General features: G+C 34.3%; 1 protein-coding gene across 5 annotated transcripts in view; it reads right to left on the bottom strand.

The window, feature by feature from the left end:
* The window catches only part of LOC141448053 (uncharacterized), a 485,150-nt gene extending 468,948 nt beyond the window's left edge, over nt 1-16,202 (bottom strand). For 2 of the 5 annotated variants that reach the window (XR_012454808.1, XR_012454809.1), the window contains exon 1: nt 15,546-16,179. Coding sequence is in view for 1 of the 5 variants with exons in the window: in XM_074116093.1 (XP_073972194.1) it covers nt 15,546-15,666 (121 nt within the window). In the remaining 4 variants the exon portion in view is untranslated. Of the gene's footprint in view, nt 1-15,545 lie in introns of all 5 variants that reach the window. The other 3 variants (XR_012454810.1, XM_074116093.1, XR_012454811.1) reach the window with 2 other exon arrangements.
* Nucleotides 16,203-16,446: the final 244 nt, after the last annotated feature.

The following is a 16,446-nucleotide window of genomic DNA, read 5'->3' as shown; positions in this document are numbered from 1 at the left end:
CGACTATCTGGAAAAGGGTAAAACTATTACAGGTGCATATTATTCATCGTTATTGGACCGTTTGAAAACCGAGCTGCAAGAAAAACGCCCACGATTGGCCCACAAAAAAGTCCTTTTCCATCACGACAACGCACCAGCTCACACCTCAGCAGTTGTGGTCGCAAAATTAATGAAAATAGGGTTCCAACTCGTTTCACATCCTCCCTATTCTCCAGACTTGGCTCCCTCGGACTACTATTTGTTCCCCAATATGAAGAAATGGCTGGCGGGAAAAAGATTTTATTCAAACGAGGAGGTGATTGCAGAAACGAATGGCTATTTTTCAGACTTGGACAAATCCTATTATTCGGAAGGGATCAACAAACTAGAGCAGCGTTGGACGAAGTGTATAAGCCTAAAAGGAGACTATGTTGAAAAATAAAAAAGGTTTACCCCAAAAAATTAAGTAGTTTTTAGTTTTGCACGGACTTTTCAAACGACCCTCGTAAATATAAAGTTGATAAGATCCTGGGTGCAGAAGCATCAGGAGTGTTCCCTTTATTCCGTAAAATAGGCATTAATATATATTTTTTTTTAATTGTAAAAAGAATGTTATCGATAAATAATAAAAAACAGTTTGTTTAGTAGCTTTATTAACTATTGGAGCTTTGAAATCCAAATCTAGTTCTCCAAGTTGAGCATGATTCGGCCAGTTGTTGCAGGCAATAACATGTTAAAAACGCTTTTTTCAAAAACAATTTTTTGTTGCTAATTGCGGGTTTTAATATCCAGCTACCAATTAGGTGTCGTAAGTTCCAATTACTAAAATTATTTATTTATTTATTATTTTATTTTTGGATTTTTCATTAAAACCCCCCCTCCATATAGCCTCTTTGTATTATATAGCAAAAATAATCTGGCACGCTCTAACACAAAAAATGACAAATTTTAATCAACTTGTTCTCTAAAAATCGTGGCACTTCCGCCAGGTGGAAGGTAGAGGCCTACAGCGGAACTAGGATAACATTTCAAAACCGTTCCTACCGTCTCCCTATCGCCGCCTTAAAATCTTCACAAATAAAAAAAGACAAAAAAATTAATTGAGAATTGATTTTATTTCCCATCCCACAAGAAGTAAGGGAGTAACGAGCCATGCGGTGAAGTGAAGTTGGGACCATGGTTTTTGCCGGGTAATATAGCACAACAGAGCTTGTATCAGGAGTTATAATGGGAGAGGAGGATATCAACTTTCCTCAAACCCCTCCCCCCCTCCCACTCCACGCAATGAACACCCTCCAAAGAGAATCTTCCACAACCATATCCTCCCCGAGCCCGATTCCTTTTATAGGGCATTGTCACGAATTTAATACACGTTCTCCCATAAATCCTATAAATTTTAATTACAAATCCTCCCTCCTTTCTCTTAACCAAAAAGTTCCCCTCCTGCTCCTCCTCCCGACCAGACCAACAAGGGCGCCTTGTACTAATAGAAGAGTTGTGAACGGACCTATAGATCATTTAGTGGAGAACTGGATGAGAAGGGCCAATGAACCTTTCCGAAAGATCTCTGGGTAAGCTTTACTAGTTAGCGGGACCCCATTACTAAAACCTTTGTGCCCTGTCTTTTACACTCCCTTCCACCTCCTCTACAGGTTAAAATAATTAATACAGAGCCTATATAACACCTCAAACTCCCTTAAAATAACCAGACCGTGGAGTGGGGGGTGGGGGGTTTTGAATCCTTTAAATAATCCTTAATATATCAAAGAAATTATTAACTAAATATTACGTGTTAACTTTGACGTCAGCCGGGTTGTTGGCTAAGTATTTTAGAGACACCGCCTTAAATTGTGTGCGTTATACTTCAAAAAACATCGTGGAAGATTAGCTGGTAGGATATAAAACGATCTCTGAGATTAATCCCAAACCTGATTTATCCCAAAAATTAATCCTCCAAAGAAAACTTATCAACACGCAGCTTCCCAGTAACTTTTCCAAATTTCCTTCACATCCAATACGCTTTCCTCATTTCCTTTTTACGTTCAATTTTCTCTTTATTTCTTTTTCTTAGTAATTTCCTATTTTATTCAACCATCTGATCAATCTTCGAGATTACTTCTTGACTTCTATCTCATATCTCTTTTATCATTCTATCCTATCCACAACTACTCTAATGTACCATTAGTACAGGCAGCTTTATTTTACCACACCTGTTACGCTCATCTTTTATTCCAACTTGTTATTATCGATTTTCTTTATTCTCCTCCCTGTATTCGTTCATAATCAAAAGAGAAATTATTTTCGTTTCGATAGCTTTACTGAATCGATATGACTTTCATTTATTTGAATCAATTTTCAATATTTTTCAAAGATTTTCATTGAAAAATCAAAATGATTTATTAAATCCCAGATTTTTACAATTTTTGAAACTTTCTCTTACAGCACTAGGTAAACAGGAAGTATACATGATCGTGTAAAATTTAATATTTTTTGAATTTCCACCGGAAATGTTCGTTCAATGGTCTCCTGAGGTCCAAAGAAAAAAACAGTTTTTACAAATTGGACTGTATGTAAGTCGGCCCGTCTATCGGTAGAATTTGAGGTAGGAATAATTCAGATACAAAAGGGCAGAAAGTTCAAATTTGAAGAAAAAAACAGTCAACTAGAAGTACCATTTGACAGAATCATTTTTTGGGTTTTTTTAAAAATATTTAACGAATAAAATTTTGGGCCAACAAGTTACTCAATACGTAAAATTCATGAAAAATTCATTTTTTCTCTTTACTGTCAGAAAACAGCTGACACTTTTCCCATTTACTTAAATTTCAAACAGTTCAGATTTGTATTCAAATCTACAATGAAGTCTGAATATTGCATTTGACATCAAAACTCATCAAAACTATTAACTATTGTAATGATAGAACTAGAGATTGCACTATTATTCTGTTCCAAATAAACAGATTTATGATAATTCAATTAATAGTTAACAACTGAAATAGTTGTGAGTGACATGTTGTTAGCATAAATACGTACATAATATTGGTACAACGACAACGAATTAGACATACAATCATCTTCAGGGTAGCTATTAATGTATAATGTATTTACATTATTAAAATAAATATTTACTTTAATGTTAAACAACTTCCACTTTAATTCAAAACTGTTTAAGTAGTAAAAGCTCGCATGGTTTGGTGTCAAATTTATGGGCGGAAGTAAGTGTTTTGAGGTTTCCTCAAGCAGGTTATTAGAGCACTTTTTTTTTTAAATGAAAAAAAATATCTTTCAAACAGAAATCACAGAGTTCTGAAGCCTAAAATTCCATTTCGATACTTTAATCGTATCCGATTTGTCAGAAATCGATTAACCGGATATGCATTCAAAACAGCACAGAATGGATTTCAACAGCTTTTATTAGAAGTGGAAAGCCTCAAACTACCCTGAGAGTTTAGAAAGGTAACCAGGAAATCCTATAATCTAGAATTCGTCTTGGGAGGACCTAAATTTTTGAATTTTCCGTGGAGGCAATGCTGGGGAGCGGGGACAGTTGGGTCCAGAGAGTGGTTATCCCTAAACCTAAGAAGCGGCAAATTTGGCGGATGTCATCCTCTCAGAAAAAAAATATCGGCCAGAAAATAGCAAGAAGTAGTCTTCAGTGAAAAAGAATTAGGAGAAAAATTGATATTTGAAGAACAAGAAGAGTTTTCCCACATTGCAGCAATACTTTCCGGAAGTACCCGCATTGCTACTCATTTCAACAACTTGGAGAGGTAATCGCTAAACCAATCGTGTACGCTTATCGAAGTTAACCTTATTAACCATCTCGCTCGTTATTTATCCGGCATCAAATTTGGATCTTAAGTAATATAGAATGTATCTAGGACTTAATTAAATTCTTGACTAAAAGGGAATATTTCCAAACTTAGGCAACTTAAGAAGAATACTAAGTTAAGCCTACCAATTTTCAGTTTTCAATTGTCAGAAAATGCCTAATCAGTTTATGATTGGGTTTCTAAACCGAGCGTTATGATTCTGTATTAAAATTATAGAGCTGTTTACGCGCATTATTCAGCTGGCTGTAGTTTCCCTTCTTTTTCAAAAGCATTATTCTATAATAAAGCATATCCTATACTTTTTTTATTATGCTTTGTCCGATAAGGATAAACTGGGTAAATTTTATCGTTGTACATCGTGGGGGGATTTAATGTTACTTAATCGTATCAGACACTCGGGCTACCCTAATAGGGAATTGTTGCTTCCATTTCGTTTCCCCTCTTTTAACAGGCTATAAGTGATGTTACATGTTACATACAGGAGATTACTTTTTAGGGACTACCCCCATCAAATTGAAATATCCTTCTTTCTTTGTACATATATCAAACTAAGTAATCCCTGAAAGTAAATAATCCTGAGTTTACGATTATAGACAATCCTAATTTAGTAGCCGATGTTTAAATCTAACAATATGTCGTAATATCATAGCGAAAACTCTGGTGAGATTGTTTTTAGTTTAGAGTAGAGATTTCAACTTCAGTTACGTTTCCGTCACGAATTACACTTGTTGATTGTGTGTGGAAGATTATACGCTGATTGATTTGTTAGGTTACACCCAGTTAGACAATATTTGGTCAAACACAAAACCAATCGCCATGTTACTAAGCCTATTATTACTAGATAATTTAATTTTATAAATTTAGATTTAAAGATTATGGAAAAATTTATCAGGTGAAATGATACAGTAATTACAAATAAATAAGGAATAAAAGTTAGATGTCTTTTTTACATCCTGAACATTTATTAACGGAACAAATGAATTTATAATAATATTAATAATGTTCAAAATAAATTTATTACAGCCAATTAAACTTAATTACCATATTCTGTTAAATTGTTCAAAACAGATTTCTAATTTGGCTACCAAAACTTTAAACAAAGCGTACAAAAATTAAATATTATACAACAATTTTAACTACTAAAATTTAATTACGTAATGGGAATGTCAACAACGTTTACGATCAAGGGGAAAAACAGTTTCCCACCCTTTCAGTTTAAGGCAAAACCACTGTATAATTAATTTTCACAGAAGTGAAATCTAGGAAAAGTGAAATAATTTTCAATTATAATTTATGTGTACGAGGAGGGAAATTTTAAACGACTGAAAACTGGTGATACGTGATATTTGAAGTTCAGGGGAGAAAATGATTAGTTGTTGATTAGATGAATATAGGGTCACATTACTTATTTCCGTTCGTACAGAAAATCTTACTTCTTTTTTTTAACATGATTTACTCACAGCAAAAAAAAACTAGAGAAGAAACAAGGTATATTTATCAATTTTGAAATATTGAGGGTGGTGCATCGTTTTTGAACTGTAACAACAAAAAAAAAAATTGCAGAAAGTTGAAATTCAATATTTTTGCTAATTGGGAGGGGCCCCACCACGAGGTTTTACTTAAAAACGCATTTTTTCTAAAACAAAAAACAAAACCACTTTATTGTACCGTTTTCTCAGTTTTTAAAAAAGAATTTCCCAAAAACTGTTTCAACTATTTTCTTTAAACGCTGATCTGCCAATTGAATATGGAGGGGGGTATGAATAACTTTTATGTTAAGAGCAATTTTCCAGAGAAACTCGATTAAGGGGACCATTTTTAGAGAGAGAATAATTAGACATTACAAGAAAGTACAATTTTTTTGTACATTGTACTGATCTAATAATTCAACAATAAAATCAGCATAATAATAAAAAGTAAAACAAGTAAAGTATAGTTATGCCTACTTTTTAAGGCGTGCTTTACATCCAACTACCAAATTAGATGTCATGGACGGAGGCGACTAGCAAACATACTTTACTATAAATTTCTCATATTAAGCAATAAATAAAATCCAAGGCGTAGACACTGGGAATCGAACCCACTAACCAACAATACATCTTTGCTTTGCGGGACTTGCCTATAACCACCTAACATACTTTACTATAAATTTCTCATATTAACCAATAAATAAAATCCAAGGCCTAGACACTGGGAATCGAACCCCCTAACCAACAATACATCTTAGCTTTGCGGGTCTAGCCTATAACCACCAAACATACTTTACTATAAATTTCTCATATTAACCAATAAATAAAATCCAAGGCCTAGACACTGGGAATCGAACCCACTAACCAACAATACATCTTAGCTTTGCGGGTCTAGCCTATAACCACCAAACATACTTTACTATAAATTTCTCATATTAACCAATAAATAAAATCCAAGGCCTAGACACTGGGAATCGAACCCCCTAACCAACAATACATCTTAGCTTTGCGGGTCTTGCCTATAACCACCTAACATACTTTACTATAAATTTCTCATATTAACCAATAAATAAAATCCAAGGCCTAGACACTGGGAATCGAACCCACTAACCAACAATACATCTTAGCTTTGCGGGTCTTGCCTATAACCACCTAACATACTTTACTATAAATTTCTCATATTAACCAATAAATAAAATCCAAGGCCTAGACACTGGGAATCGAACCCACTAACCAACAATACATCTTTGCTTTGCGGGTCTTGCCTATAACCACCTAACATACTTTACCATAAATTTCTCATATTAACCAATAAATAAAATCCAAGGCCTAGACACTGGGGATCGAACCCACTAACCAACAATACATCTTAGCTTTGAGGGTCTAGCCTATAACCGTTCTAATAATTTGGCAAAATTTTAATTCCAAATTTTGTAGAAAACATTGGCCTCACTAAACTCCTTCAGAAGAGCTCTTCAAATTAAAGTAATTCGATAATTAATTTTGTAAGGAATCACCCTCCAAAACACACTGAGTTGCAAACAAAATACACGATTAATTAATATTTTATGTATTGAGTATTTTTAAAGACATTAAATATATGGAATAAAATCTAATACTTTACACAATTTACTATAATTTCGAACGAGTTCAGCCGAATGATTTGAGAAATATACCTCATATAAAAATAAATTAGAAATAATCAATCAATCAGTGTCAGAATATAGGCGGTTGTCAAAGAACTGATGGTTGGTGACAAGAGAAGCTGGGGGGGGGGGCTATGGTGGCTGGAAAAGCGCTAACTTGGAAAATGGGAACTTTTTTTCTCCCTTTCCAATCTTCACTCGAGAGATAGCTTTTCTTTCTCTCTCTCTCATCTTTATAGCCAGCAGAGAAGAGAGGAGCAACGGTGAGAAAATTACTTCGAGGTGATGAGCAAGTGGTAACGTCAGTCAATAAGTACCTTCACATTTATCGTACAATTACCTATCGATAAGACTTCATCGAGAGAAAATATTTTTTTGGAAATAATGTTTAAAGAGAAATTGAGATTTCCATTCAATTTCTTCAGTATGAGAAAATATTATCAGCTGTGAGATATGAAAATAGGAGGAATTTATCTTTGAGAAAAGGTGGGGGAAAATTGCTCAATTTATTGAATCTTTAAAGAAAACTTAGTGTGAAACTACACACGATTTTCACTTCTTATATCAACACCCTAAAGTTCAAACTTAGTACATAGCTGAATTTCTTTTTTCTTTCGTTACAGACAACACTGCCCTTCACCGGGGACAGGGAGCTGTAAGAAGCTACTAGAAAGATAGTAACTAAGGGCCATCAGCTGGAATGGAACCCGAGATCTCCCCGTTGGAATTATTGGAATCTTCCCTCCTGAATCTATAATCTAGAATTGAATATACAATTTTCATATTGTTATTTGTTTTCTAATTAAGGCGCGTCAAGACCAAAGCTCACTGATACCCTGAGCTTTTTTTTTCGTGCACTCCGGCCTCCAGACGGGATTCTCTCGTTACTGTCCATTACCGGATATTGAGCTGTAAAGAAGCTCCTAGGTAGAGAAAATCTAAGGGGCCATCAGCTGGACTGGAACCCAAGATCTCCCCGTTGGAATCCCCAGTATACCCTAAACCACTCAGCTAATCCTCTTCCCTCTCTCCAGTTATTATATTTAATATATTAATATTTATTAATAATTTAACACCAGTAAAATACATAAATTAGTTAAAATTAACTAACTTCACTTGTAACTTGCTATACCACATTTTATTAAAGTTACAAAATTCTATGCAACTATTGATATTAAAGCAGATGTAGGCCAACATGTGTTATACAATGTATGGGACATGTTTTATAAATAAATTCTCCCCCCTCCACCACTATTAGAGTTACTATGATAAAGAGGAACCAATAAAATCCACGAACACATAAATACCAATTTAATTTTCCGAAAAACTTTTCCGTACTCACGACGTCACCTAAAAACGTGTATTTTGGGTGAAAATTCTATATTAAATATCTGTACGATTCCAATACTTTTTCTTAGAAAGTGTAAGCGAAAGAAAAGAAGGGAAAAAAAGTAATAAAAAAAGGTTTTCATTAAATTGGAAGAAATAAAAGAAAAAAAGGAAAATTTTGTAATTTTCTATAATTGATTAAAACTTGTCCAATTTTCTTTAATGAATAAAAATTTATTATATAAATAGTTTTCAGTCGAAAGTATAAAATGAACTGAGAAAAGAAATAAGGGGTGGAGGTAAATGAGAAGAAAGAAGAAGGTCGGAAAGAAAAATGACGACATAATGAAGGTGTTGATAATGAATCAGCTGGAATGATTGTGTTTGGAAAAGTAAAAAGGAAATTGTTTTTTCCCAGAATGTAGGGGGTGTGGGTTAGAGAAAAACTTGAGGATATAGTTGATTCCTTTGCCCATGGTCCCAAGGTTATCTTGCCGTCAGACATAACTTATTCCCTAGTCGCAGATGTGACACCATTTGTACTAATAGCTCCGACCATTCTACCGTCCCTGTCTATCCCTTCTTCAGCGCATCCTTATTTATTCTTTACTTTTTTATCTCTTTTTTCTATTTTATTGAATTTATTTTATTTTCTACATTTTATAGATTAAAACTTTTTCTTATATGAAGCTAATGATTGATTTTTGTTTTTTTTTAAATTATAAATTGCAGGATTTATTATTTTTCAAAACGATAACTGATTTCATTGAATTCTTCATTTTAAATCTTACTAAAGTTAAGATAGTTGAGCCCAGCGAGATGTGGGTCCACATAAAAGATGCTGAACGTTTAGTAGTGAAAGATGCTCCGAGAAATCTTTGGCTGTTCAAGAGAGAGAGATAAAGGATAAGAACAAAAAAATGAAACCTTGATGGATCTGTAGAAACAGCAGGAGTTTGTGGGCTGGATGAGATGTAGGAGAAAGGTTGAGATGGTTTAGAGCAAATTTTAAAAAACGAAGGAATCTACAGAGTCTAGGAAATTTGCTGGAGGCGTAAGGGAGAATATAAGTCAGAGGAAATGGTGACGGCCTTCTTGAACATGATCATCATCAAGAAGGAAAGATGGAAGAAGTTTTAGCCCTTCAAGGACCTAGTCTCATTAAAGAAGAAGAAGAAGAAGATTAAAAGGTGAAGCTAATCAAGGTCGAAGGTCAAGCAGAATTAGCTACAAGGTTCCCCCAATTTTTAATTAGAGAACGCCAGCAATCCGGAAAGTGATTTGAGCAAACCTCTCTCTCACTCTCTCTCTCTCTCTCTCTCTGACTCCACAGTCATTCTTTGATGAAGGCAAATTTGAGGCCACATGAAGAGATCCTAGACTCGTGAAAATTTCACAAAAAAAAACAAACTCGGACAAGACGATCTGTCTCCTCCTAATAATGGAATGTCCGAGCACGACACCATAAAAGTCCACTTTTTTTGTGGCCACCAATTCTAATCAGAATATCCAAAACCAAGTCCAACACTATCCTTGAGAATACTTTAAAGAACTAGATAGCCAAGTAAGGGCACCCCTAACTACGGGTTTTTGCGGGTATCTCTCCCCAAATTTTAGACTAACGATATCAAGCCTGTAACATTAACGATTGTAACGCAGTCAAATACGAGTTATACATCAACAGGTTTCAAAATTAGTGTACAGTAAGTTTAAAGACAATCTTAGGAATCCTTTAAAGTTCCCCCCCCCCCATTCGGAAAGAAAATTTAGAATCACTGAAATAACTCCTCGAAACAGACATCATTTTCCCAACACCTGCGGTTTTCCTTTTTCAAACTTTTTTGCAGACTTACAGAGAGGCAGACATTTCGACAAACATTCAGCATGAATGTTCAAAAAAAAAAAAAACTCACTTTTTCTCACCCAGGAATTTTCAGAATATGTACGAGGGTCGTTTGAAAAGTCCGTGCAAAGTCAGAGAGATAGCACTACTGGCGCGTATCGAGGTTATGTTTAGTTAGTAGCATCTCTTGGAAGAACACACACTAAGTTTCAGCCAGATCGGTCTATTTCTTTGTGTTTGGCGAAGACCGTTCCTTCGGCCGGAAAGATTATGGCGACTGTCTTTTGGGATTCGCAAGGAATAATCCTCATCGACTATCTGGAAAAGGGTAAAACTATTACAGGTGCATATTATTCATCGTTATTGGACCGTTTGAAAAGCGAGCTGCAAGAAAAACGCCCACGATTGGCCCACAAAAAAGTCCTTTTCCATCACGACAACGCACCAGCTCACACCTCAGCAGTTGTGGTCGCAAAATTAATGGAAATAGGGTTCCAACTCGTTTCACATCCCCCCTATTCTCCAGACTTGGCTCCCTCGGACTACTATTTGTTCCCCAATATGAAGAAATGGCTGGCGGGAAAAAGATTTTATTCAAACGAGGAGGTGATTGCAGAAACGAATGGCTATTTTTCAGACTTGGACAAATCCTATTATTCGGAAGGGATCAACAAACTAGAGCAGCGTTGGACGAAGTGTATAAGCCTAAAAGGAGACTATGTTGAAAAATAAAAAAGGTTTACCCCAAAAAATTAAGTAGTTTTTATTTTTGCACGTACTTTTCAAACGACCCTCGTACTTTATTTATTCTATTTAATGGTTGCAAAAAATTTTTTTTAAAGAAAAACTTAAGGAATTTTTACTTTAATTTGGGGGTTGAAAAAAGGTGGAAAATTGTGAAAGCTGGATGTTTTTCTATATTACGCTTTATCGTTCAATTTTTTGACGATCAACCCTTATACAACTGTTCTAAAGGGCAGTTTTATAACTGAAAGGTAATCATTTATATATACCTATAAATAATCAATTTAAATAAAATACAAAATTGACTATTTAAGTTAAATTTAAATAAATATAGATACTTTAAAAATAACAGAAATAAAATAAACCAAATCGAATAAAAACAAGCTTCTGAAATAAACTGAATAATTGAACAGAAGTAATGGATTTTTCCCCCAAATAATTTATGTTCTGTAATTCTGGTTTTCCTGTTTTTCCCTTTGATAACAATTACAACATGGATTATAAAGTTACTGGAGGGAAAATGAACTTAGTAGTAAAATGTACTGTACTACATTCTTCTTCAACAGAAAATGGTTTTCCCCCCTTCCCACGAAGGATTTTCATTAAAGGGACATTCATGAGGTTTTTATGGTTTTATTACCCAGATAATGATTAGCGTGAATTAAATATGCTGCTCTGCAATTAAGGAAGTGTTGGTTGGAACGTAATAGAAAGTATAATGGTTTCGGCTTCCTGTAACTTTTTGTTTGTGCATTGTTCACAACCACTCACAGATAATTTTTTTGAAAAACCCTTTCCTCCCTCCTCTGGATTCATGGGGTCTCAAAACGGATATTTCGGGATACAAAACCCCAAATTTGATAAGCTTGAAATAACATTCATATCCTGGTAGTGACGAATAGTTCAAAATTATTCAACTATTATAATGTGGTTTATTAATAAGTAACGATAAGATATGTTGTAAGTTATGTTATAAGGATATTTAAAAGGAAAAGAAAATTGGACAAATTTAGTGAAAATAGAAAATTTACTATTTCTGGGTAAGTTATTTGGTTAAAGACGATTTGGACCTTATTGTGTATTGTAAAGTTGCTCAACACGTACTGCATTACACCAATGGATTGCGGGTCTAGTATATTCATTTCCCATTACTTAAGACTTATCACTGAGGAAGTTACGTATTGTATAATTGTTTTTCATTGCATTTTTTCCTTATTGCTTATTTGAGTTATCTTCGTAACGGAAAAAGAGCTAATATAACAGATTTTTTGGTGAGCCGCAATTTTCCACATTATGTACTAATTTCAGAATATTAAAGATCTAATTGTAGGATGATGATTTTTGGTGGCAAAATCCTAGAATTTTCCGCTTTTCTGAGCCTAATATTTCTTTGTCTTAAAAACGGTTCTCGTATAACTTTTTATTTAAAAAAAAAATGTCTGAGAAAAATTTATTTAAAATCAATCCTAAGACGTATTGAATGAGGTTGAAAAAATGCCATTTCCGTCTAGAATAATGTTGGTAAGAATGAAAATTTGGTGATAAAATCGAAATTTTGATAAAAAATGAAGAATTTAAAAACTCTAGAATTGAATTCAGAGTATATATCATGCGTGTAACCACCTGATTGCTTTCATTTTTTTTTGCAGTTTAGACAACTATATCCATAAAATACATGCGTGATTATTACATATTTAACACGTACGTATATTAAAGTGAGCAAAAGCGGAAGTGATTAATCATATTTCAAATAATAATTAATCTAAAATCCGGAAATGTTACAGCTGAATTCTCCTTGAAAATGAATTTTCTGAGTAATTATCATTATTTTTTTTTTCGGAATTTTCTTTAAAACAAGAAAATTATTTTAAAATTTGAATAAAATTATTTCTATGGGATTGAAAAAATAACTGCCATTTCAGTCGAGTAAAATTTATTTTGCCGAGCTTTCGACCTAGGGACTAGGTCATCTTCAGGGCTAGTTTAGAAAGTAATACAGTCGCGACTCTCGATAATACGAATTTTTCGATAATTCAAACTCTACAGCTGCTAACTTCGGTAAATCGAAAAAATCCAGTGTATTTAGATACGCTCGATAATTCGAAATCCTTTTCCCTTAACAACAGGGGGAGAGAAGGCTCTATAATTCGAACGAGGCCGCTTCCCCTCTTTATAATTCGAATTTTCCCTAGTAATGTTTACTTCTCATTTTCCGCTTATTGTCCCTTTCCTGCGTAATGTTTCCCTCCTTTCAGCCCTGTTTAACTTTCCAATTCTCTTTCTTAGTTTGTCACGATTGGAAGTACGTCTCCTTTACTGGGTCCGACAAAAAAGAAAAATTATCGCGGCCGTGAAAAGTGGTTCGAAACAAGAAGATATCGCCCAAACTATCAATATTCTACCATCAACGCTTTCTACAATATCTAAGTCACTTGACTAAGTCAAGCCACATTGTAACAAAAAACTGTTCTTCATTTTTTTAATTAGGTACATATGTATATTATTATTTATTGAAATGTTAATACATATGTAATTTTTTTGTTCTTTTTTGTCGTTTTCATTATTTTTACTTTTTTACTTGAGGCTATATATGTCTAAAACTTAGGTAAGCTCATACGTATTTTCAATATACGTATGTACATACATATTGTATACATAATAAAAACTCTTAATAATTCGAATTTTTTTCCCCCTTCTTGATAATTCAAACTTCTTGATAATTCGAAATCTCGATAATTCGAATTTTTCTTGTAGTCCCTTGGATTTCGATTTATCGAGAGTCGACTGTACTTTTACATTTCAGGGTTGGTGTGTCGTCTGTCTTGTCTGTTCATGGACTCGTCCATGGAAAGCTTGGCAGAATAAATGTATCACGACTGAAATGACAATTATTTTTTCATCCTATTGAAACTATGAATCAGTCACCAAAAAGAATGAACAACTATTTCTATGATTAAAGAGTAGCAAATAATAAATTACTTATTTGATTCGCTTTGAATCACAAATATTTCTTATCCTATATATTAACGTGGCTACTTGTTTCTTCTTCAAAATTTGGAACATTTCGGTTGTTCGGTTGACAGTAAAGAATTGGCAAATAAAAAGGTATATTTCAAGACAATTTCTTTGTCAAAAATTTATAAAATAATCTGTCATAAATTTCACTTATTTATTACGTATTTCAATTGTGTTGATACAAATTTTTTTTTTTTTTTTTCACTTTATTTGTATATTTACAACTGCAACAATTGTTGCATCAGGTAAATTTGATCTTACTGGTTCAGTTCTCTTGTAATGTCCTGGTTAGAGCAATCACCCACTGGTGAAACTCTTTCACAATGATTAATCACAACAGATCTCTAGGCCATTTTCGCTTCAAGCGACGAGGAGGATTGTCGGGAAGGTGAGGAGAGGAGAGTTGTTGGACAAGAGGATTAGGATGGAGAGCTAGGAGGCTGTGAAATTTGCGGTAGCGAGACTTTATTAGGTCAGTGACGAAAGGGATGAGAAGGTCAGTGTGTATTGTAAGGTTAGAGATGTAGAATGGAGCATTCAGGATTTTCCTGTAGGATTTCAGACTGTAGTGTCTGCAGGCGTTTGGAGTTAGAAGGTTTGGTTGAGCCCCACACTTCTGCTCCGTATGTCCATATGGGTCTTAACAGTGTCTTGTAAATTGTCAGTTTGTGATTCAAGTCGAGTTTGGATCTGCGGTGAAGTAGTCTAGTAAGTAGCTTGTAGCGTCTGTTCACGTCTTGTCGTTTCAGTCGAGTATGTGGGTTCCAGGTGAGTCTCTTGTCAATGTACAGTCCTAGGTATCGTACTACGTCAGCTGGAGGAATCGTTACACCGTTCAGTTGAACTGGAGGACTTGCAGATTTTCGTAAAGTAAACGTAATGTGCACAGATTTTTGTTCATTAATTTTCATTTTCCATTTTCGGAACCAGGTTACGAGAAGATTTAAATGGATTTGAATGTTCTGACTTGCTTATACCGGATCGGAGTGGGATGTAAGAACAGCAGTATCGTCAGCGAATGTTGAAACTATTGTATTTTGGGAAAGAGGTAAGTCAGCAGTATATATTAGAAAAAGGAAAGGGCCTAGAATGCTTCCTTGAGGGACTCCAGCTTTTATGGGTATAAAGGATGAGAGGGCCTGCCCTTAGACGAACGCGGCAGTACCGATCGGTTAAGTAAGATTTTAAGATCAGATAGTAGGTGAAAGGAAGATGATTTTTAAGTTTGTGCAGTAAGCCCGAGTGCCAGACCCGATCAAAGGCCTGAGCCACATCGAGAAAGACACCCGAACAGTACTGTTTACGCTCCAAGTTGATACAAATAAAAAAAATAAAAAAAAAAAATTAACTTAAAAAATTGAGGAAATGCCCCTATATTTTAAGGAAAATTTGGAAATTTTATTTTTTTTGCAGGAAAAAAAGACAAAAAATAAATTGTCAAAAGTTGGGTGTTTTTCTTTTGACATTACTCTTTTTTCGTGCCGTTTTTTTGACGTTCAACTAAGTGCCCTATTGGGACGTTTTAATTTTTAATTAAACAGTTATCAAATTGAAACTAATAAAATGTTTATAATATTATCTTAGATGCGTAAAAATCTTAGAATAAATATTAAACAATAAAAAATATCATGCAATTTTCAAAGTTCAATTAAAAAAAAGGAAATATTAATTTGTTGAATTCTCTGACCTGGTAAAGAGGCAGCTAACAATACAAATGCAAGTGTAATCAATGGTAAAAGACTGGAAGAAATTGTGGTTGCTGTTGAGGACGACATGTGGTTGTAAAACAAGTTTGAAACAATTTTCATGAATTTAGAAAAAAAATTTTTTGTTTTGTTGGCTATTTCTTGAATTTTATTTTGAATTTCAAAAAAACAAAAAAAATAAAGTCTCAAAAAATGAAAAATTAAAATCCTTGGTACACACTGTATTTTCACACGAACATAGTCAATGCTAGCGGCAGTTTTATGTTTTTTCCTGTAGTATGAATATTTATGTATTCATAATGTTGGAAAATATTAAATAGAATTCATTTTTTTATTTATTTTCCAAAAAATAAATTAATAAATAAAAATGTAAACCATGAAACCCTTAAAAAAAACAAAAAAGAAAAAAAAAAAAAAAAAACCTTTCCCGCCTAAGACTAGATTCCAGTCTCCCCGAAACACGATCAACACGCTACTGGTGGCGATAACAAACTGCCGATAGACTGTGTGAGACGGATAGAAGTACCCCCACAGTTCAGTTGGTTTTGTATATACTACAAGCAGAGACTCGAGCGCCGACTACATGTAACGCCTGCAACTAAGTTATACTGTGGGAGGGGGAATATCAAGCTACCACCCCTACTAAACCCCCTTCCAACCCCACCCCTCGGTCAGCAAATACACCCCCCTTCTCCTCTAGATCAAATCAAGCGGGGCTTTACCTACCCCTACCCCCCAAACACTCCCCCTTTGGCTCCCCATGATTTCTATTTATTTTTTTTTTTGTCTTTTTTTTTGACCAACTCCCCAGACCAGTCACAACAAAATGGAAATAATGTGAAACAGTATTTTGTTTTCTGAATTCTCTTTACTTCCTTTTTA

The sequence above is a fragment of the Rhodnius prolixus genome, unplaced genomic scaffold (genome assembly GCF_049639745.1).
Source record: "Rhodnius prolixus isolate KJV_2025 unplaced genomic scaffold, Rpr scaffold_13, whole genome shotgun sequence".
Lineage (NCBI taxonomy): Eukaryota > Metazoa > Arthropoda > Insecta > Hemiptera > Reduviidae > Rhodnius > Rhodnius prolixus.
This window is presented reverse-complemented; position numbering and strand designations above follow the sequence as displayed.